The sequence below is a fragment of the Aphelocoma coerulescens genome, chromosome 8 (assembly GCF_041296385.1).
Source record: "Aphelocoma coerulescens isolate FSJ_1873_10779 chromosome 8, UR_Acoe_1.0, whole genome shotgun sequence".
NCBI classification, from domain to species: Eukaryota; Metazoa; Chordata; class Aves; order Passeriformes; family Corvidae; genus Aphelocoma; species Aphelocoma coerulescens.
In genome coordinates, this window is record NC_091022.1 from 33,028,317 (window position 1) to 33,052,126 (window position 23,810).

At 46.7% G+C, this 23,810-nt stretch overlaps 1 protein-coding gene across 7 annotated transcripts; it reads right to left on the reverse strand.

Moving 5' to 3' along the window:
• Nucleotides 1-314: 314 nt before the first annotated feature.
• ERICH3 (glutamate rich 3) lies at nucleotides 315-22,977 on the reverse strand. 7 transcript variants are annotated; one of them, XM_069023699.1, is made up of 17 exons: nucleotides 22,918-22,977; nucleotides 19,179-19,272; nucleotides 18,442-18,567; nucleotides 17,758-17,829; nucleotides 15,855-15,983; nucleotides 15,138-15,218; nucleotides 14,521-14,670; nucleotides 12,989-13,192; nucleotides 12,192-12,366; nucleotides 11,251-11,437; nucleotides 8,568-8,863; nucleotides 6,580-6,801; nucleotides 5,050-5,517; nucleotides 4,598-4,744; nucleotides 2,603-3,831; nucleotides 1,739-1,962; nucleotides 1,201-1,307 (listed from the first exon to the last, which is right to left on the reverse strand). In XM_069023699.1, the coding sequence occupies exons 1-17, from the start codon at nucleotides 22,935-22,937 to the stop codon at nucleotides 1,286-1,288; spliced, it is 3,846 nt and encodes a 1,281-aa protein (XP_068879800.1). In that variant the 5' UTR covers nucleotides 22,938-22,977; the 3' UTR covers nucleotides 1,201-1,285. The 7 variants fall into 7 exon arrangements, with proteins under 7 accessions (XP_068879798.1, XP_068879800.1, XP_068879801.1 ...); XM_069023700.1 differs by having other exon boundaries at nucleotides 2,726-3,831; nucleotides 15,135-15,218; XM_069023698.1 differs by having other exon boundaries at nucleotides 15,135-15,218.
• Between the last annotated feature and the right edge of the window lie 833 nt (nucleotides 22,978-23,810).

Here is a 23,810-nt window from a genome sequence, read left to right on the forward strand (position 1 = left end):
TAGTGGCACAAACACTCAGCCCAACATCAGTCAGCCCACGGGCAAACAGAGACAGACACTGAAGCCCAAGCCCTGCTGCACGGGCAGAGGTTATTCCTACAGTTAAACCATTGGCACAAACTGAAGGAGCTGCACAGACTGGTACAGGTATTTAATAGACCTGAGTGAACGTGCAGGTGTGGGTATGTACACAGAAAACACAGCCCTCTGAGACGGTCCTTAGCACGAATGTGGGCAGACTAAACATACAAATGCAGCCATCTCTAGTACAGGAACATCTCTAGGAGGAAACACACGGCAACCACTTGATCACATTTGAGTTTCCAGTTCCATGTATATTGATCTAAAGTGACTCACAGCACCAATCCACTCAAAATTCCACTAATTTCAGTGTCTTTTCCCTACTTGAAAACGCAGCTGCAGCCCCCTGCTGTGTGGGGCTGAGTCTGCTGCATCCACCAAGCTTAGAGTGCCTAGAGGCTGCTGCACACCCAGCCCCAGATGCCCAGCCCAAAAGGATCTTAAGGGGCCCCAGTGTTGCCAGAGGTGGAGCAGAGCTAGGAAGAGCCTTGGGCAGCAGAGATGGGCAGCCAGTACCAGCCTGAGACAACTCTAAACTGACCACCCTCCTGGCAGCCTCAACTGAGGTGCTGTGGACCATTCCGGAGTGATTCCAGCAAAAGCAGAAGGCCAGGCTTTATGCATTTACAAATACTTGCTAGAATTGTTCTGATTTGACAACTTTCAACAGCATTTCAAATGCCCTGAAGTGTGGCCAGCAGCAAACCTGGACCCCCAAGGAGAGGGAAGCCCCCCACATGCCTCCTGGCACAGGGGGCACTGCACATGCAAGAAGGCTCCCTTCCCCTAACAGGGGGCGGGGAAGTTCCCAGGCTAAAAGCCCTGCCCGCCTGCAGGAGCAAGTGGTGCCTGGGGGAGGAGGGGAAGTTCAGTCAGTCCAGTATTTCTCTGGTTTTCAAGAAAAACAAGCGAGATAGCTGTGGAACAATCCTTGTGATGAGCGTCTTCCTCATTCCAAAGGAGTGCTGTTTCCTGGGCTGGCAAACACAAGCTTGTTTGAGTTGTCTGCTGCACGCTGAGGAGCTGCTCCAAGGAAACGTGACAGTGGTTGTGGTACTCAGAGTGAACAGAGGAGTGACATCCCAACCGGCACAAACACACAGCAGGCTGAGTGCATGTTGCAGGACACAACACTGAGGAGCTGCAGAAAAAGCTCAGAGCAGAGTTTCTTCCCCATCCTGAGGCTGTTCTGAGGACACGATGACTAGGTCTGGGTTTGCGCCGTCCTACGAAACAATGACCAAACGTCACAGAAAACGTGCTGAACTCGGAGCTACTGAGGTACTGCTGTGACATCTCCTACGAGGCGAGGCCAGAGTAACAGGGAAGCCGAGTGCTCCCAGGGCTCACCCAGTGCCACCAGAACTGCGACACGCTGGGTACGGGGAGCTGCTCTGCACGGCCGGAGGGGAGAGAGGGCGGAGGGGCTGTGAGAATTAGTGCCACAGCAAAGAGATTTGCACGGGATTTTGGGAACAGGAATGTTCCCAAAATGCAGAAGCCGCCACCCAAAAGGATTTATCATCGCTTGACCCAGCTACCATCAGCAGATATTTAAGTAATGGATAAGGAATAGGACGAGGTGGTGCAACCTCTGTTTCTGACGCGAATCAGCCTCGGGACTGCTGGGACAGAGGCTGAGCCACGCAGGACTCACCTGACGGGGACTGCGGCTCCTGTCGCCCACGTCGGCGGCTCCCAGGACACCTGGGCTCCCTCCGACGGGACTGTCCTTCCTCTGCTCCCCGGCTCCAGCGGCACTCCCTGCACTCGCCGAGACATCCGCCACCTCGCTCTCTCTCGTGTTTTCACAGGGGCTTGCCTGCTCCATCCCCTCCTCCTGCCGCCCGTCCTTGACCCGCGCTGTCCCTGTCTCTGGAGCTGCCAGGAGCTGTGGCTGGGTGCCCAGGCACAGTCCCTCGCCTCCTGTGAACCCTCTCCCCCTCGGTTCCCCTCCCCCATCCCCATGGGCAGGGGTGCTCGGGGAGGTTTCTGCAGTCGGCTCTTCCCTCAGCGACATTCCAAGCACTTCTCCGTGCCGTGGGGACACGAGCCGCACTGCGCCCCACTCCCGCTCCGCCTCGCACTGGCCCTCGACTGCCGCCGGCATTGGTCCCCTTCCCTCACACCCCACTGCTGCCTTCTGGTTCACCTCTCGCCCACCAGCCACAGATCCATCGACCACCCCTTCCCCGTCTCTCCCAGACTCCCCGACTTCCCCTCTTCCCTTGGCTGACACCTCCTCTGCCACTGCCGCGCCTGTCCCGCTCTGTGCCCCCAGCACTGCTCCTATCACCCCCTCCTGTGTCATCGCCCCTGCGCCCACCCCGCCACCCCCAGCCACTGCTGAACCCCTGGCCAGCGCCGGCTCCCCGGCCAGGGCTCCTCGCCCGGCCTGGCCGCCCACCACAGCGATGGCCACCAGCCCGGGCTCCCCTGCCCGGGTCACGCATAGCCCCGGGGGCGGCAGCGCCGCCTCGCCCAGCACCCCCTCCCCGGGAGACCTCCCCTTCGCTCTCACTTTTCCACACCTCAGCCACCCCTCTGTCTCAGCTGCCGGCTCCTTTGAACCTGCTGCTCCATCTGTGGCCTCCTCTTCACCTTCCGGACCCGCTCCCGCCGCGCCTGCAGACCCTCCCACTACCTCTCCTTCGGGTTTTCCTTCCACTGCTATCTCTGTCTCCGCTTTGCTGCCCGCAGACGGGTTTCCACTCCGAAGTGCTTCTGCTGCACCCTCCTCCACCTGTGATGACCCTTCAGTGACAGGATACTCCCGAGCATCCCGCAGTGCCCCTAACCCAGGTGCCACTTCCAGCACAGGACCCTTGTCAGGCTCCTCCATCGTGTCCTCCACTCGCCGGAGAGTGTTCCCTCCCACCTCCCATGCCTGAGCACTCTCAAGTGCTGGTGCTCCTGCGACAGCTTTCCCCATCTCCATCCACTCTTCCCCTGACACTTTCAGCTGGGAAAACTCACTTGCCTTTACAAACCCTTCCTCTCCAGGCATTGCTTCTCCTTGTTGCATATCCCCTAGTGCTTCCCACAGAGCCCCACACTTTCCCACAGCCTCTTCCCCTTCAGGGCCGAGAACTCTGGCAATCCCATCTGCTGCCATGTCGGCATCCCCCAGAGCCTCCTTTCCCTCTGACACAGCACCCACCACAGTGCCCTTCCTTGCAGACCCTCTCTCTCCTAGGGACTCCCCTGCCTCAGACACGGGCTCACCTATGTCCTCCTCTGCTGGCAGCCCTACCACTCCTTTGAGGCCTTCCTCTGCAGCCTCCTCCGCCTCAGTGATCCCTCCAGCCCCCTCCTGCCCCTGGGACACAGCTGTGTCTGTCTCCCATCCTGGCAGTGCCCCAGCTGGCCCCTCTCCCCCAGGTGCCAGCTTTCCCAGTGCCACCTCGCTCTCCAACCCCTCCACCAGCACCTCCTGCCCCCCAGGTGACCCTTCTGTGCCCAACTTCACTGCTTCCCCTGTCCCCTTTCCTTTGGGATGTTCCTCTGCCACGGCGCCTTCCTCAGGTGCGGATTCCTCCAGCGCAGCCCCCGTGTCTGCCCAGGGCAGCAAATCCCCCGCCTGTGCAGCTTTTCCTCCGGCCTCTCCGCTGCCAACATCTCCCTCAGCAGCACCGTCCTGCTCCAGGGCTTGTCTCTGCCCTGTCACCTGCCCTTCTCGTGCCGCTTGTCCTGCTGCCTCCTGCACATCAAGACTTCTCCTCCCGTCTGCCAAGAAATTTCCATCTGGTGCTATTAGGAAATAATCAAACATTGGTTTACTCAGCACCATGTCAGTGTTACATGCTTTACAGGGTTAGTGTTAAAGGTGCCATTTCTGCCAAACAATGAGGGACATCAGCCTGGGCCCCCAAAGAGAACTTGCTATGCTGCTTCTCATCACGTCCCTGGGCTCTGATTATGTCTTTAGTACTGTTGTTCTGGCATCTGGCATAAAGAATTTAAGGAAAAATGTTGATGCAAGGCCAGTCATGCCTGCTCTGCCTCCCTCCCTCCTGCAGGGAGCTCAGGTGTGTGTGTGAACACCTGTAAGCTTGACAGTGACACTCAGAAAGTCAGAAATAGGTGGCAAATTGCTCATCTGAAGTATGCACACAAAGGAGGAAGAACACTCAGCTTCCTGTGGATTCTGTAATTACACCAGCGAATAATACAGGGTTGATTCCTGTTCCTGGGAACCAAGGCATTTCCCAAGGAGGCTGCACACTACCTGGAAGCACATGGAACCTCACTACATTCCTGCTTTCCACAGCTATTTTCCTGACTCACAGTTTTTTCATGGCATGGATTCTTCTCCCAGAACCATTTAACTGCCAAAAAATCATTAATTATACATGACTACAGATGCCAACTAGTCATCACCTGGTTTTAGTTAGGAAAGAAAACAAGCACAAGGAGACTTTGATAGCCAAAGGAGAAGGAAAGGGCAAACACTTCTGTTAAAAGACTTCAGCTGAGTAAGATTTAATCCTTGTCCCTGACTGACAGCCAATCATACCTCCACTGGCATCACACTCTGTACTTGTTGCATTCTTTTCTTCCTCACTGGCACACGAATCACCAGGTTCAGGGTCAGAATTCACAGGATGATCATTTCCAGTTGCTTTTGCTATTTCCTCCTGGACTGGTTTGCAATCTTCAGAAACTATCACAAAGGAAACAGGAAGCAAGAAGGAGAAACCATTAAAGAGCAAAAAGGGAGTAGAAGCCATTCAGCCATCTCAGCTTTAAAATGGTTTAAAATTCATTTTTGAACAAATCCTTACACTTGAAACACCAGCAGAGAAACACCGAGCCACTGTTACATTCTGAGTGGATATTGAGCTCACAGCACAGAGTGTTCCAGCAGCCTGAAGAAGTCCAGCAACTCCCCATGCTGCACCAAGAATGAGTACAAAGGCAAATACAGCAGCACAGGCATGGAGAGCTATGCAGAGGGACTGTACTCACCACCTCCTTCTTCACACCAAGGAGGCTCTTCATTGCCATCCTCCATGTTCAATGCCCTGCTTTCCCAAGGCACTGGAAGGCATTTCTCCTCCTCATCTATGTTACTTTCTCCTGACCCAGTCTGTTTGGATTCCTCATTAACCTCAGGATTTTGAGGCTGCATTGCCATTATGTTTTCATGAGAAATTCTATTATCTTCCCTTGCTTCTAGATCTTCTGGTTTTATCTTTTCTGCTTCATCTATTCCTTTCTTTTCCAGTGCAGAAGTCTCCTGATTTTCCTCCATTCTGAGCAGTTTCTTCTCCCCACTCTCACTTCCATAGTGTACATGTGCTGCGCTATGAGCTGTACTTTTGATATTGCACTCCTCTTTGCCATTCATATTGTCTGTCATCATGTCAGCATGAGAGTCAGTCTCAGTGCTGCACTGAGTGCTCATGGATGAGAGAGAGTCTGCAGGCCTCCTCTCTGAAAACAGCAAACAACACTTTAATTTAGTATTTGTCACTAAACATCTGCGTTCACTGGGCACTCACAAAGGGACACAATCCCATCCAATAGCATTCTCTGAATTACACCATCTGAGGATATCATGACAAAATTCCAGTAAGTGTAAATAGACGAACATTGCCCAGATGTATGAAGTATTAAAATGAAAGCCATTTAACATGGAGGTTTTTTTCTGATAATGGAAATAAACCAGAGTAGTTCTATCAATCACACAGAAATACACCTTCAAATGCACCTCTAAATATAGCTCAGACAAGGTTTAGCATAGACTCTTGAGCTTCATTTGATGAAAGACTTCAACCACAACAACAATCCCTCAGTGCCCTTCTGTTAACTTTTTCAATATTAGAAAGATCTCCAAAACCCTGTGTAAACCCTTCAGGTTGAACTGGAGATGAAGTTCACTGTCTCCTCTAAAAAAACATACAGACATCATCATATTAAATTCATAAAAGGAAAATTTGAGGGGAAAAAAGGCAGTAATCCTTCATCTAACAGTGAGCTGAACAGCAGAGCTGACTGCTGCACAGCCTTGCTGCTGTCCACAATCTGCATGGATTCAAGAAGAGATTGGTCTAACTCAAGGCAGAAAAATCCAGTCAGGCTTAGGAAAAAGTGTCAGAACTATAATCCATGCAGAAGTGCATGTTCTGAAAAACATGTTGCACCAAGAAACCTGGGACCCCTCAGAAGGTGTAAGGGGTCATAGCTTCTCACATGTGAGTGCCCACTGACATGGAGGGTTGTCCTGCTTAGATTCTTAGAGCCAACCTGCAGCCTGGCTCCATCTCCATCTCCATCTCCATCTCAGCACCTAAATAGCTCAGCAAAGGCCCATGCTCTCACTGCCAGCATTTCAGTGGCACATGTAAAATTAGTAATAGATAAAACAGCTGTCTTTTACCATTTCAGAAGGATTGGCATAGGTTTCCCTATGCAGACTCAGCATATATACTGGACACAAACCGTAAAACATGCATCAGGTCAGCTTCTCTAAGCCTTGTTATGAACAAAACTAACCTTGTTGATCATGCTCAGAGTCCCTGTCAGAATATCCATCACTTTCATCTTTCTCGCTGCCAGAGGCCTGCAGTGCCTTCTGGGATGAGGTTTCACTCTCCTTTCCATAGTCTAAACTATGGTTTTTATCATCTGAGGATGACTCTGACATTCCATTCATTTGATCACAAGTCTGTCCTTCTTCATCAGCTTCTTCATCTGCTTCAAAATCTTCATCATATTCTAAAATAGAAGAATTGTACTTTGAGACAGGAAAGAGAAATCACAATTAATAAAATTCTTTTTAAGCAGACAGAAGTTAACTTCATTAATCTCCTTTTGCCCTTGAATTTGCTCAGTCTTTTTAAAGCCATGAGAGCATCTAAGACCATAGATAGGAATTGTAACAGCACGTTATCATAAAAAAGCAGTGTTCTTCATAGAGTAGCAAAAATGCAGCAAAACTACTGATTGGTGCACCAAGTATGATTAATATATTAAAACAAAAATAAACAAAATTACTAGCCATGGCAAGTACTAGAAAAATTTAGAGCTGGGAAAACTCAGAAATTAAATGTAAGAATCTCTTATTACAGGAGAAAAACTGGTTGTGATGAAAAAAATATTACAAGCAATTGAGAAAGCGGGAGAAAGGTAATATATTGCAGTGCAAAGTACGATAAATGTGTATTGACATGCCTAAATCGCAAAGAAGTGTCATATAAGCTTAATTAATTTAATGAACTCCAGCCAAAGGGCACTGCAGAGGCACTTTGTTATCACACTGCTCTGACCTGCTCCTTCAGGGCCCAGGGGAAAACCCAGTACAAAGCAAGCCTGCACAGAATTACCACTGTTATATCCACATTCTGGATTTCAGCCAGGCACTAGCGTGACAAGCTACAACATCTGATAGATCATAGAATAAGCTGAGTTGGAAGGGATCCACAAGGATCATTGAGTCCAGCTCCCAGCCCTTTGCTCAGCTCTGGAGGTAAAGACCCTCTTCATGCAGATGCATCAAAGAAGAACCCCCTTCCCCACCAAAGCTGTGCTGTGCACATCCCAGGCGCCAGCACATAGGGGTGCCGGTGATTCCCACCTAAAATCCAGACGCTCCACTGCTACCGCAGGCTCCCTGTGCACACAGTGGCAAGGGAACACACCTGCACCATGCAGGCGAGCTGTCACTGCTGCCATACCAGCTGTCCCTTGTGGCCATCATTCCTCACCTCACAGATTTTACTGTTGCCCTCCTTTCCTTCCGTCAGGGCTTTTAACATACTGACTGAAGTGACAGTACACCAAAGACAGAAATTAAGAGTTCCTGATGCAGAACCAGTTAGGCAAATAAACAATTACCAAGACAATGAGAACTAAGGGAATAAGGAGATTTATTTTTCTGTATTAAAAATCAATTGAGATTCCAATTGCATTGTTGGCAGTCAAGCCTCCTTAGGTAATTGTCAGAAGGGCAGTTCCTCCTGAAGGAAAAAGGCTTCATTAATCCCAAACACACATCCGGAGGGACTAACAAGTCATCTGAGCAGTAACACTGCAGAACTGTGAAAGCAAAAACAGGAATAGGAAGTAGGGATTAAAATCTCTCTGTAAATGTGATTGCCTCTAAAGACTGTGATAAGGAGTAAGTAAAGGCAGAGACTGAGCTCGACGCCTCTTCCGTAGAGGAGTACACCTTCCAGTAGACCAGGTTGCTCCAAGCCCCATCTAACTTGGACTTGAACACTTCCAGGGATGGGGCAGGCACAGCTGCTCTGAGGAACCTGTGTCATTGCCTTACCACCCTTCCTTACTCACTTTCTTGGCTCTTGCAAACCATCTCATCCTGCTGCATGGCTGAAAGGAGCCCCTCTAATTCTATTGCCCAGATACAGACATCACCACATTTCTCATGCCCCAGTCAAAGCTGGAGGCCCACAATCCCATACCTTCTCCAGAATCATCCTCTCCCATTTCTCACTCCCTGCTCATGTTTGGGAATACTATACCATTTTTACTGGTGTCTTCCTGACTCTCTTCGCTCTCCTGACTAGATTGGTTTTTCATTTCTTCTCTTCTGTACTCCTCTCCAGTCTCCAGTGTTTCATCAACAGTTTCCACACTTGCTTCATGACCCGGTAAGATGACTAACTCTGAATTTTTGCTTGATTTCTGCTCAACACTGCTGTTACTTGGCTCACTGTGCACAGTATGCTCCCAGGAACACACATGCCTCTCCTCATGGTATTCAGTCTTCCTCTTGGGAGTGGATAGTTTTTTGTCCAGACCCATCGCAATAATGCACCTATAAAATAACACAAATTGGGAAGTATCACATTTTTTTTCCTTTGAACAATGAAGGACAGCAGACATAGTAAGTTCAGCAAGTACCCTTTTGCCTCTGCACTGCCACAATGGAGAACTCCCATGGAGAAGCACCCTGAAATCCCTGGGAGCTCCCCTAATACAGATGCAGTTCTTCCTTGAAGGAGAGTAACGCTGCCTACACTTACAGGTGGCAACTGACATACAAGCAGAATCAAAATTATTACAAGTGCCCATTAATTTGAAGCTGCACCAAGCATTGGCTGTGAAGACAGAACGACTGAGAAAGGCAAATGAGTTTTGAGTCAGATATGTTCTGGATCCAGATCCTGCTGTAACATCCAGTAGAGTGATAACTGAGGGTTTGTAGGTAAGACTGGGGGTTTCTGAATTTATCTGCTGGGTCTAAGAACTGTGGGGGAAGAAGACTGAAAGTTAATAATTTTCAGTTTCTGTTCTGTTTGCCTACCTAAAAGAAACCCACACAGATGGAAAACAAAGCATTTTGAATGAGTTGTTGAGACTGCTCCTCTTTTATAAAATGGAGTGATGTGTCCTCTCTCTCTCTTACAGTCAGGATGCCCAGACAAGAGACAAGAACTCCTAATCCTGATGGAGCTTAACTGGAGACATGAAAAGCCACCCTACACCACCCTACACCCTCCATGAGGGCCAAGACACCATGCTGTGTGTAGTACATGGAGTCAAATCTGCAAGCAGAGGGTGAAACTGAAACTTTCACTTTAGCTAATCCCAAATCTCTCTGGGAAACCATATTTTCTTCACAGATGACTATGTTTTAAAATATCTTCCTCCCTCAAAACTGCTTTTTTAATCTAAGGTTTGATTGCAATTCCCCTCACATTCTAGCTGACTCCAAACTACTGTGAAATATGTCACGGTCATTCAGGCCAGAAATCTTTTTGTTTTGTGGGCACAAAACATAAACACGACCATTTCTGAAGAGTCCTACCTCTTAATGCATTGTTCCTGGTGTTTTTTTCCAGGGACCTTGGGAATACTGAAGCACTTCTGCTGTACAGAAATGCTGGACCTTGGCCAGCAGAAAACTCACAGAACAAGGCTTATATGGTACGGAAATCATGACAGTATCACCTCTTTGTGAGCGAAAGCCCTGACCCACCAGGGAAAGTCAACTGGGACTTTTACTGGGAACCAGAGTGGGCATTCAATGTGTGTCATAGAGCAGAAAACAAACACAAGTCCACTTGGCCTGAAGAGATGTGAAAATAGTTGTCATTTATGGGGAAAATCAGGTTAATGGAGGTGGTTTTTAGTCATCAGATAAGGTTGGCTGGATTGGTAAGAGGCAGGAAGAGAGAGATATCACTAAGATGGGAAGGGGGACACAAAGAGGGAGTAACTCAGGAAGGAATTAATCCAATTTTTTGATACTATATTAAATTCAGAAAATTCACTTCAAATCTTTCTAGAAATCACAAAAAGCTGAGATTTGGGCATTTCCTAAAATCTATAGCCACTATATCCATTCTGAATTCAGATGCTTTTCAGTCCTTTGAACATGCATTTACATAAATCATGTTCATTGTTAGACTGGAGTAAAAAAATATGGTACAATAAAATGGCACTTTTTTTCTTAGAATTCAGTCCTTATCTGAAGGAACAGAGTACACCTATGTGGAGAGTCTCTTGTTCCAACTGCTTGCTGCTCGTTTAAAAATTATTTATTAAAAGAACATAAAAGATTTTATATTATGCACATGTCCATAAGTTTACTCGTCTAGCCTGAATGAACAATTACAGAAAAGGAAGATTTTATGAAAATTAAAGCCTCTTGGCAGAATCACAGCTGTTTGTCACAGCACTGACTTTTGCCCAAGCCCAAAACCTTTCTGCACAGATTTGGTTTCTGAACCATGGCAAACATTCAGTGCTGCCTTATTTTGGAGCCGGGGCTCTTACAACAGAATCTCACTTCAGAGGCAGAGCTGTTTAAAAATAAGTTATCACAAAAAAAAGCCTCTGTAAACCACAGCTAACTGAGCAGCATGCTCGGTATTTATTTCACTGCCACTTTGGCCACAGACACAGGGGTAGCACATGTACCCCACTGCCACTGCCCTGTGCTCAGCCACCTCCGACACAAACACTGTCCCTGCTGTGCACACACCACAAGGAGGCTGAGGAGGCACAGAAAACTGGCTGTGCTCATGCTCTTAAGTGTGAGACCCTGATAGGTAACCTCCATCCTGCACATTCCATGGGGCACTGAGAAACAGAGCAGGCTCTACAGAGCTGTGTGGAGCCAGAGAGATGAAAGAAGAGAAACAAGTTAGAAACTCTCTCAAAAATAAGTCCTTGTGAGCAAAGTGTACTTGTCTGTACCTGTAGCAAGGAAATGCTCCCTCCACATTGAGAACCCTGAAGTATCTGTGTCTGCCTCGCAGCCGGGAACGCCTCTGATGTTTGTACTCACAGCAACAGCTCAGCCTGTCAACTTGAATCCCGTTGAGAAAAAAGGTGAGGCTGAACGGGAAACCTTGGTGCCTCTTGGAGGTGAACTGGAAGGTATCTGCAATCACAGAAAGAAAGGGTTCAAAGACAAATATTACACTTCACTGTCAGCCTGTTTCAGTTGCTGTATCTCAACTGCATCACCACAGCACCCAGCCCTCTGTGGGCAGGCACTGGAGTTCTCAGGTCTGTTCAACAGTTTGTTAAACTCTACCCCTCCACACACATAGCCCTGGCTCTTGCCAGCCCCAGAATCCTAAGGTGGGACAGCTAGGACAAGTGTCACACTGTCAGTTTGGCCACTCCCTGGTTCAGCAGAAAAAAGGCCAGAGCCTCCCAGCCATTTCCTGTGTCCAGGTTCCCAGAACACAATTCATCTTTTACTGGTTTGATGGAATTGCACTCACATAAAAAGAGATGGGAACTCAGCTCCCACCATGTACTTTTCCTTCTGGAATAAAAAGCATCATTCACTGATGTATTTTAGTAACTCAGATAACCCCTTTTTAAGGACAATTTATTGCTATGACTACTCTATTAACCATGTATCTCTATAGAAAATTAATCTAAGCCACAAGTATTTTGTTAAATCAATTCTCTAAATTCCTTCTACCATCATTGCAAAAGTAATTGTAACCTCACTTTCAATCATGGGACAGTAGATCCAGATTTAATACGGAGGAGGATGGTATAAACATCCCTGGATGCATATATCTTGACCAAGCTGAGCTGAAATCATTCTGATGTCAGGGCAAAGTTTTAGCCAAAAAAGATGTTGCCAGAATCAACATGAACTCTCTGACTATCCTTACCTCCTTCCAACAGCTTGCCTTTATAGACACAAATGTTTTCTGATCCACAATGTTGCTGATAGACTTTGATTTCCTCCTTGTAATAACTGAGACACACGTTCTTACTCCTTCCTAGGTAGACCATGGTGACGAAGGCGTTGCTGCATAATGGGGACTTGGGGAACCCTCTAGTATTCTGCAGCAGAAAATGCACAGAAATGCCTTCAGTTTCCAGCTTCAACAAGGGGTGAAAACAAAGCTCACATCTATGTAGCGCACACTTGAGGCTTCCATGCTTTTATGACAAGTACTGAGCTGATTAAATTGGGAAATGTTTGTAACATGCAAAGGGTCTGGGATATATTTCCAACTGAAAACCCAATGCATTGAATAGGCCCAAATTGCCAGGGACCAGGTTTAATGACCCACATCATCCCTCCTAGTCCTGGGTTCCTACAACTTCTTTTACAGGAGTTAAAACTGGCCGGAGACAGTGTAACTGATGCAGTGTTCATACACTCAAGGCATTTCACAAATCCCTGACATTCAAGTGCCAGCTATAGCCAGGGACAGGATCAGATTGACTGAAGTGGAAGGCTTTGAGTAACAGTTGCCATAGGTTGTTGTTCAGTACCTTTTTTTCTTCCCAACTGATGAAAAACACCAAATGTTTTAGTTTACAGAGACATGCATAGCAATTATGTATTTTAATAGTTACACATTTTCTTTATGCAAACTAGGTATGCACATCTTTCAGCATTAAGCAAAGACACCAGTGAGGAAGGTAATACACCTGTACATAGACAGAGACTACTTACGTTTATTAAAAGTTGTTCATTGAATGCAGTGGTGGGACGAAACCGTCTCCCCCCAGCTCTGACTGCAGCGGCACGCCTGTCCCCTCTGTGCAGGCGGGGTGGTGGCACTGGCACCACACAAGGGTTAATGACAGGTAGCTGATACGGTGATACACCAGTCACGTACTCCACTGAATTCATAAGCCTTAACTCACTCCTCTCCCCCTGAAAAAACATTTTAACCAAGTGACACAGGTTTTGAAAAAACAGCTCCCGAGCACACGGAACTGGCCATGGTCTGACTGCTTGGTACATTTAGAAACACGCATCCTTCTGAAATAGTTCCTTAACCCAGGGCCTGAAATTTTGCTCACTAAAATATTTCTGTGCTAAACCCCTTTATTTTAATTTGCAAGGCAACATTCATATTGCTTGAAAATGTCACCCTCAGAGATACAGACAGCACTGTAAACCAAGCCCTGGCTACAGCCCTGCAGAGGTCCCATCTCAGACAGAACCCTGCACAGCCCTGCAGCACTGCTGCTCCCTTGCAGCTGGAAAGCACATCCCCAGAGCAGCCAGTCGTCCAACAGAAACATCACTTGGCATCAGTTATACAAGATGGGATTCAAAATGCTGCTTCCTCATCTGAGTAGAGATTTAGTCCTCTTGCAGAATGAAATGGAGAGGACCAGGGCCCTGAAGAGCAAGACATCACTAGGGAACAAGTTCTGTAAATGCTGCATGCTGTGGCTCTGAGTTCTGCATCACATTCTCAGAACTCACATCTGATTTAGCTGTTTTGTCAGTTGTGAGCACTAAAGAAACCATTAAATCACCCATAATTTAAGTAGACATAAACAGGACCAGCAAATTCTCGGAGAAAGACTCGTGACCATCCCAATACACAGCAAATGCAGAGCAGAAGGGAGCTATTTACACAGTGTCTGGCAGCCAGTGGTGGATCACAGTCCCACTCCAAAACCCTCCCACCCCATGGAATGCATATCACAAAGCCAATTATATTATATTTTTCTAGAGCAGAAGACAAGTCCAAATATTACTTGAAAGTAACTGTGTATATATCAAGACCATGTTTGACTCTCATTCTCCAAGCCCACTAGTGTGACTTAGTAGAAGGAATGATCAAAAAAGGAGTTTTTTGCTACTTTGCAGTTGTAGATGAAGATGAAAACTTGTAGGACTTGCAAGTGAAAACATTCCTGAGTTACTGGAGTTAACCAGGTGTCTGACTCTCTCTATATAACAGAAAATCTACCTAGAGGGAGAAAATTTTGTATGCAGAGAGATTTTATACTGTAAAAGGTAAGTCACCACATTTTTCCTCACTCTGATCAAGAACCAGGCATTAGATCAGTAAGACAGTGTCTTGAAAATTGAGGGGAAGTGGAAAAGGATAGTTTAAATAAAAGCTGATGCCATTTGAAAGGCATGCTCCCTGTCGTATACAGTTCTGGGAACTACAGTATTTAAACAATATTATAAAACTGTCCCTAAAATTATATTATTTTCAGAATGAAATACAGCCTCACCCCATGGGCAAACTGCTGATCATGTTCCAGTGCATGGCACTTCTGTTTGGAAGCCTTTGGTACAAACCCTGCTGCAGCCCAGCCATGAAGGGGCTGAAGGCGAGGGGGCTGCTGCATATTTCCTGGAGCTGTATTTGGTCGCAAGGAACTCTACAAAAGGAGAAAGAAAACAATGACAAAATCTCAGTGTGCAGCTTCCAGTGCAGAGCAACACTACAAAGAAAAAAATAGCACTGATGAAGATATCTGGAAGTGATGAGTTATTTCAGGTACCTACAGGACATGACATTTTCTAGTCTGTCTCCAAAGAGCCAGACCCCTTTAGGCACCTCTAACTGACCATCCAAAACAACTCTTGGTCATAAATACAAGGTTTGCTACTGTCTCTTCACCACACCTTGGAGCAAACACAATTAACTCACAGAAACTGCAGCAGTGGACATCACATGGACATCACATGGACACAGAGAGAATGCACAACAAAATGTACCTATTTTTGTTCAATACTCAGCTTTTTTCTAACTGCTCTATTTAATGTTTTCCTGGTATACCCTTCAGAATACCAAGTTAAAATGTTAAAGCCTAACAGCACTGTGTAACTGAGGTTAACTCACCACCTTAGAGGGGGCAGGCTCCTTGGTTCGGTGCTGATGAGGAGAATGTCCACCACCATAATCAACTCCAAGTCCAGGTGCCCTCTATATGAAGAGAAGGTCATTCAGGACTTGAAAGCTTCTTTTCAATCTACACCAATTATCATTATTGATATAGAGAACCAGTTAAAACTGAGCTATATATTTGACCTTTGATTTTAGGCTTTAGAACCATTATATTTCAAGAGCATATTAATGTTCCTTCTTTGCTGTTAACAAAGAGCAAAAGCCAGAGCTCCCAGACCACAGCCCTCTGAAATGAGCTCCATTCTGATTTCACCCCTTCAACTCTGTTTTCTAAAAGACCCCCACCATTTTCAGGCCCTTACAACATGTGTAACCTTGTCTATAGTCCCTGTGTCCACTGACAATGCTCAACACACTGATACCAACCTACCTGAGGCCACGAGGCAGCTAAAAGGGAAAGATTGAAGCAGATTTACCAGAGAGCAAAGTTTTTTGGGTTTTTTCTAGGTTCTAATGTGCCATTCCTGCAACACTAGCTTCTGGAGATGCCTCTTTAACACAACCCAGCAAACAGGAAATCAGCCTCAAGTAATCAAGGATGAGGCCCTAACCCAGAATGATCCAGGCAGTGAATGCTCTGTACCAAGGTCCATGTGCACACTTCCAGCTGTCTGTGCTTCCATGACAGCCCAAGGAGAAGTTGATGAAACTCACCCATTGTGAGCGACCAGCTCGTTCTCCAGCCACTGAAGGACTGAGCCCATTAAGGTTCCTTGGACCAAGTGGTGGATGCGGGGAGTGCATAGGGATGACACCTTCCAGTGATCCTCTGAATTGCTCCACCTGAAAGAAAAGGAATTTATGTCTCTGATGCACTAAATCCAAAAACAGCGATGTCTGTCTCATTATGTCTTTCACTGAACAGCTGTGGCAATCAGCTGGCCTGGACCCAATGGAACAGCTGGTTAAGGAAGGAAAGGAAATCATGGGAGAATGCGAGGGACAAGCAAAAAGACTTGTCTCCACCTCTGATTCATTTCCCTGCAGCTGCATTCAGCTGCTGACCCACCATATTCAATTCATCTGCTTGTTTCTGTGTATCTCACAATTCTTGGTTTGTTTGAAGGTCTCTTTCTTTTTTAAACTTGAGTGCACCTGCCACTTCCCTGCTCTGACTGCAGCCTCTCCCCCACCTTCTCTTCTCACCAACCCAATGCTGGGATGACTGCCCCACTGGAAAGAGAGAGCTCTCTCTCTCACCCTCCCTTGCCCAGCCATCTGCCTTTCTCCTTTCAGACAAGCAACTCAGATGAATTTACTGAATGTATGAGGTGAGAATTAAATTACACCGCTGGCTCCAGCCAGGCTCCTGCATCCCAGCACAGCAGCACAGCACATACAGATCAGGTATCTGCACGTGTTTTACAGAAGGAAGCAGTTCTGGTTTACGTTCCAAAATTATCCAAGCCCAGGATCCCTTGATAGGGTGCCAGAATCACTGCTTCCATGGGGTGGCTTCCTACCACAGGAGTTCCATCAGCAAACAACGCCTTTGCAATTTCCATAGTGACCAGTGTCTTTCAGGAAAATCTCCTCCTCTCTTTACCCGATGAGTTGCTCATAGATGTTATTATTTACAATTTAACAGATCTGACATTGTTTAGCAGCTGCTCAATGAAGCAGCAACCTTCTCAAGGCACTCCTCGCAAAGCATTCAGGTTCCTAATACAGAAATAAAATACTGAGCATGTTTCTGTCAAAATGAGGATGACTTTTCCCATATGAATTCAGGTGATTGCATGGGGAGAAGAACCATTGACTTCTATGGGATTTCCATGACTCTAACTACAGAATCAAGTTTGACCTACATGACACCTAAATGAAGGCTCCTAAAACTTCTTTTCGTTATTCACATGCCAGTTCTGCCCAAATCCTGTGGAGAGGCAAACAACCAAACACGTGAGCTCAGTGCTCAGCAGCAGTCAAAAGCAGAGAGGGTCTAGAATTACTGGGAAGAAAACTATCTTGAATTATTCATTCTGTTATGGTTCCCCATTTCAAAACAGAAACAGTAGAATGAGAAAAGGTGAAAAAATAGCAACAGTAATGAGAAGCCTGGAATGGCTCAGGTAAGAAAAATTCAGACTGAGGGACCTTCAGCTTGGAAAACTTGGAAAAAAGACAGAATATGAAGAAGGTACGTAAAACCACAGATGCCTTGGAAAAGGAGAACATTTAATAACTTTTGTCATACCAAGAACAATGGAGCATTGAACAGACATATCAGACAGCAGATACATTAATTACCATACAGAAATGCATGGAGGTACCATTTCATGCAACTCATGATTAAATCACCCAACCAAGAACACTGCAGAAGTAGAATAACAACTATATTCAGAAGGAATTAAATGAAAGCTCCTGAACTTCTGGACAAAGGAAGAAGGAGACGTAACTTGGGGCAGGATCATCCTCTACTTGCCTGTTTCTTGTACTTTCCATAAGTGTCAGAGGCAGAGCACTTGTCTCAATGAATCACTGGACAGGCTCATGGGTATTACTCAACACAGGCAAAACTGCCAGGTCCCATCAGCACCCAACAGTGCTCAAGCCTTACCTTGATTTTCTGCATCCCCTCTTTCCTCACAGAATATTCAAGTTTCCTTTTTATCTCCAGCTGATGATGACGCTATCAATATAAGAGGAAGAGAAATCTCATTACTGGGCATGATGAGATGTCAGTGTATGTGAGAACACTTGCTTCTGTCCTGCTTGTCCCATGTCTTCTCCCTGGCCACTACCCTCATTGAGCCCTGTAATAAAACTACTATGGATTGAATCTATTTGCATTTCACCTGCATATATTCACACAGCCAAGGGAACAACTGAGCACTGGTAAAGTTGTAGGAACCAACTCCATTCTTGATACGCCACAAGAACATGCACAAATTTTGTACTCAGACAATATATATGAACATGTTCAAACTGGTTTGGTTTTATTAGGATTTTTTAAGCAAACTAGCCCTGTGAATATCATCTCATAATCTAAGGGCCGTCAGAAAGCAATAAGGAAGCCAGGACAGTGCCTGTTCTCACAATAGCATGGTTTGACAATGAGAAGCCCATGGAGGTTTCATGTGGAGAATGTCAAGCACAAAGACTGTCCTTTTTCCCAGCAGAAAAGAGCCTTCCAGGGGAGCATGAGGGCACATATGGAAAACAATCCAGCACAATTTAGCAGCCCCTTGCTGTCAGCAAGGAAGCACCTGAGAAGGCTCACACATCCTCAGTAAGGGCATACCTCCATGTCAAGGACCTTACGAAATATGGCATCAGCCAAGCACTCCTGGACGTATCTCTGGTGGTCCTTCCTCATGGCATTGAGACGGTATTCTTTCTCAGGTATTATTCTTCCACTCTTTGAGATCTGCCATACACAAATATAATGTTACTAAAAAGGAGAAGATGAAATAAAGTATGTTTTGAAACAGTACAATTTCCCAGAAGACCACTTCCTCCTCCTGGTTAGCTACCACTTCTGCCCCTGCCATGGTGCTGGAACTCACCTTCCAGCACGGTATTGTCTTTGACCCCATGAGCTCCACCAGCCAAGTGGAAGGAGCAGCAGCCACATTTCTAATAGCCTAGGGCTCAGCCTTACTCTTCACAGGCCACTGCCCAATGGGATGGAAAGGATTAAACACTTGCCTCCCTACTGCACCTGCCTATGCAAAAGAGAGTCACACCTAGGAGTGCACCAGTGTTTTTTAAAAAATAATCAGCATATTCACCTTTACCAAATCCTTCAGTTTTCCATTAAACACTTTTGAAAAATAACACTGAAGCTATTTAAACAACAAATCAAAGATGCTTACGTTTCACAGTGTAAAAACCCTGAGTGAATCAATATGATGCTGTATATCTGCAAACTGAAACACTTTGCAGAGGGAAATTCCAATGAGCAAAAGGAAATACGGAAAAAAAGCATAAAAATATTCTGAATTGAATGTAGAATTGAGGAAAACTTTTCAGTCTCACCAGTCCTGATTTCTGAAGATGTCGTCTTATCCTGGCATTGCTGAAATATCCAGCCAGATGTTTGTCTGTAAGACTGTTATAGGTTGCAAGAGATCTGCAATAAAATCAATGGAGATGTTTATAATGCCCTCAACTGACAAATTATTACAGTTTAAGTTAAACAGAGCTACCCAATAGTTTGCTACACAAAAAGCTGCCTTAGTAAATCATCCTGCATTTGGTCAGATATATGCCCATTAGATTGTGTAAAAGCAGTATCTTGTGACCTCCTGGAAATTCGTATCAGTGACTTGTACATAAGGCCAAAAGCTCAGTGTGTAACAGCACTGCCACCACCACAGCAAGGGACTGACAGGCCAGCCCTGACAGCCTCCTCCACAACCAGCTCCCACAGCAGCTCCTGGCATGATAAGCCCTGACCATGGGCAGGACAGTGGTGTGCCTGGAGCTGGATTCCAGCTGCACAGATCCAGCTCCCCGACCACTCTGCCAGGGGCCCTGTTGGTGGCAATCTGGTGGCTACCTGTCCCAGGTTGCTCCAAGCCCCATCCAACCTGACCTTGAGCACTTGCAGGGATGGGGCAGCCACAGCTCCTCTGGGCAACCTGTGCCAAGGCCTCACTACAATTATCACAGTTACCAAAGATCAGAGCTTCAAAAAACTGAACCTCAGATGTGAAAGTTGAACAGAAAAATGGAAGCATCCATAATTAGCAGTTATATTTTTAAACTGTTCTTAGCACAACTGTATCTTACTTGAGCCTCTGGAAAACAGAGTCAGAGACAGTAGGACACAGATTTTAATACTCTAAATCCTTTCACATTTGTACAGTTTACAAACTCAGGTACATGTTGCATAATATGTTCAGCTTAACCTTTAGGGTCTCTGGGCAGGATGTGTTTTAGTAACACAAGAGACTAATCTCTTGTTTTCTTTGGCTGTAGATTTAAATGCCACTGTGCCTCTATTACATCCCATTCAGCTGGATAATTCAGTTATATGTGTATTGCTACACTGATGTGCCACACACAAAAGCATAGTCAAGGAAAGACAGGACAATTATTTTTAAAGTAAAGAGATCATGGATTTACTGGAATTTTATGTGGAGTTTCACAATAACCTCAAAGGTATCTGCCAACAATAAGTTAAGCTTTAAACAAACAATGTAGCTTACCCTTTTATGCCTGTTGGTTAATGTTATAAATAAAGTATGTAATTCGTGCTATTATGTATAAAACTGGAATGTAATCAGACCATGTAGAGACAGAGTTTCAAAATCCCTCCACCAGCCTGGCTGAGAGAAAAATTTCACAACACTAAAAGAAGTTCTCTCACAATAAGTGAGGATTCCACCTAGGTGGGGTTGGATCTTATCACCGAGACATTGACACCATGACGACTTGATCACCACACTCTGATATCTACATCTCATCTGATAAGGAATCGGTCATTCCGGGAACTAAAAATAACTGTTCCAGGAACCAGAGATGGCCCATCCATCAGCAGAAATGGCCCACTCATCACCCAGGATGGACAATTCATCAGACCCAGGAAAGGCTTTGTGCAGCCCAACTCCGGGACAAGAAAACATCATGAATATGCTAAAATTACGAGAAGAATAGAATTAATTCGGACTCTGCCCAAAAACTGTATAAGAAAGGACCAGCCGGAGCAGCATGAACTTGGGAGGTCTGGTGCGATAGAGATCAGATCTATGCGTGTTCACCCAGCTCCGACCCCGGGCTCAGGGCTGCTTTTCTCAATCGTGGCTTTCTGTGTGACCGCGGAATAAAATCTATTTCTTTATTAAATTTAATTTGGCTGAATTTCTTTATTTCAGTTAAACACTGGTATGATAGTAACTGTTCTACATTACTTTTTTAATACAGAGTTTGCATTTGAAACCACCAGATTCCACCAATTGTGCTAAACACTCATTAATGGTATCACCTGGCAACTGCGTGTTGTGGCAGAGGAGAAACTCAATCCAACTCCTTTTCATTCACTTTTTTCCATCTAAGATTTCCTGCACCATGTAACTAGTTAAAATGCAGCTCCCACCTGAACACAGTGCTGTGGCAATTTCTGTTTCACCAAAGACTCAGAACATGTATTTTCTCATTTAAATTATGAACAGTCTGGCCCTCAATAATGTTGAATTAAATTCAGAGTTCAAAAGGGTATTAGAGGAAATAAGGAAATGTGTTGGGCCTGAACCAAAACCCATTAAATCAAAGAAAGAATGCAAGCGGTCCCACTGGGGGGTTTGGCTGTGCTGTCCCGCCCAGAGCAGCCGCACTCCAGCCCTGGAACCCCCTGCGGCTATAAATGCTGGCATGGACCAGTGCCTCGGAGATGGCTAGGAACACTCCAGTAAAGCAGACACTGGCCCCGTTTAATCTGCACATAGTATCAACAAAAGGATAAGAGAAGTACTTGTCTGAGCTGTTTTGTTCAAGATTCCAGCATTTAAGAACCACACACAAACATCACTTTTAAAACCTCTGCAACAGGCAGAAGTGCAGAACTGACAAAATCCATGTCAAGGAAAAACACAGCAAAGGGAAAGCACCAGCCTCAGATAGCTCTCTACAGCCCATGTGTCAAAGTAATCACATCCCTTTTCTGGGTATTCCTGGGACTCCTTTTTCTCTGCCCATTTATCCTGTTCATTCTTCTCTCTAAAAATGCTAGAGTTTTGTTAGAATAGCGGACAATGTTCCTGGCACAGAACCTAAACTGACTGATCTGTAGTTTCCTGGAGTACATCTGAAGCTCTTCTCAAGATGAATGTCATGTTTGTTTCTCTGGCATCGCAGCCAGTGACAGCATGTCACTCTTAGGTCAGTAATTTTATATTTGGGATTTTTTAGAATTCTATGATCCTATCATCATTGACACTATTATTTATTAGTATATTTGTTCTCAGCTGGCAGCTTACCCAAAGCACTACACTCAGAGCCAGAGCTGTGTACCATGGTAAATTTTAAGACCACTCTCACTCGTTTGGAAGAACATCAAGACAAAGCCACAGCAGGCATCCTACGTGGTTTCACAGATAATATTTCACAGTGAAATTAAATCAGTGATCACCAAATAAATGATGTGAGAGAGCACCAAGCTGCAGTTATTAATTGGCAGAGTCCCAGGGGATCATGGTGCCTGTGCTCTACCTGGCACCTGTCTGCCATTTTCCCCCGGAGGAAGCCTTAAGCCACACAACCAGACATGGAACTGCGAGCCAAAGGACTGTTCGGCCACTGATTTCTTGTGTTGCCCAGGAGCAACTTGCTTCCTTACTCAGAGCACTGCCCACTAAACCAGGATGTGCCATATTTTGTCATGGAGACCTGCAAGGATTCTCTGTTTCTCACTGTTTGTCTGTGACATCTGCCCGGGGAAGTCCGGATTCTCTGAACTCAAAACCTGCAGGTCTGAAGGCAGATAACTAGGGAATCACCTGCAGCCAGCAGCCCCATGCCCCACGGCTCCATTATCCCTGCGCAGAGGAAGGCCTTACCTGGACGGGAGACCTCGGGGTCCCGGGCGCTCGCCCGCAGCCGGGCAGATTCTCCCGGGATCCCTCGAGGCAGGTCGGGACACCCACAGCCCCTCTCCCCCAGCCCCAGCGCGGGCTGCAGGGAGGCGCCGCTGGTGGCCCCGACCCTGTCACTATTCCCGCAGGGCTGAAAGGCCGACAGCGACCGGACCCCCGGACCCCGGCCCCGCGCCACTCACCGGGGCTGCGGGACGCTCATGGTGGCGGCGGCCTCGGCGGGCCCAGCGCTGCCCGCGGCACCGGCGCTGCCGCCGCGTCCCGGGCGTCGCCAGGAGACGGCGGGAGGGAGGGAAGGGAGAGAGGGAGGGAGAGACGCACAGGAGGGAGGGAGAGACGGGAGGGAGCCGGTGCTCCGCCCGCCGCCCCCGCTACCCTGAGGCGTCACAGAATCATAGAATCCCAGAACTGCTGGGGTTGGAAGGCACCTCTGGAGAGTCCAAGTCCAAGCCCCTGCCACGGCAGGGTCACCTGGAACAGGTGACACAGGAACGCATACAGGTGGGTTTGGAATGCCTCCAGAGAGGGAGACTCCACACCCTCCCCAGGCAGCTCTTCCAGAGCTCTGCCACCCTCCATGGAAAGTTCTTCCTCATGTTGCGGTAGAACTTCTTCTGCTTTAGTTCATGGACATGCTCCTCATCCTGTCGCTGCGCACCACTGAACAGAGCCTGTCACCACTCTCTGAAACCCCGTGGAAATATTTGTATGGATTGGTGAGATCCCCTCTCAGTTGTCTCTTTTCCACACTAACCACGCCCACCCTCGGCAGTCTCTCGTCGTTAGAGAGGTGTTTCAGACACCTCATCTTTATGACCCTCTGCTGGACCCGCTCCAGTAGCTTCTTGTCCTTCTTGTACTGAGGAGCCCAGAACTAGCCACAACACCCCAGATGGGTAGGGCTGGCGTGGGGGCTGCAGGACGCTGGTGCTGCAGCAGCTCCGGACTGTGAGGGGAAAGGAAAAATGGAAAAAGGAAAAGAATAAAAAAAAAAGGGGGGGGGGGGGGAAGCGGCGGGGGGGAAGCGGCGGGGGGGAGGGGAATATAAGAAGCAAAAAAGGAAAAAAAAGGGGGG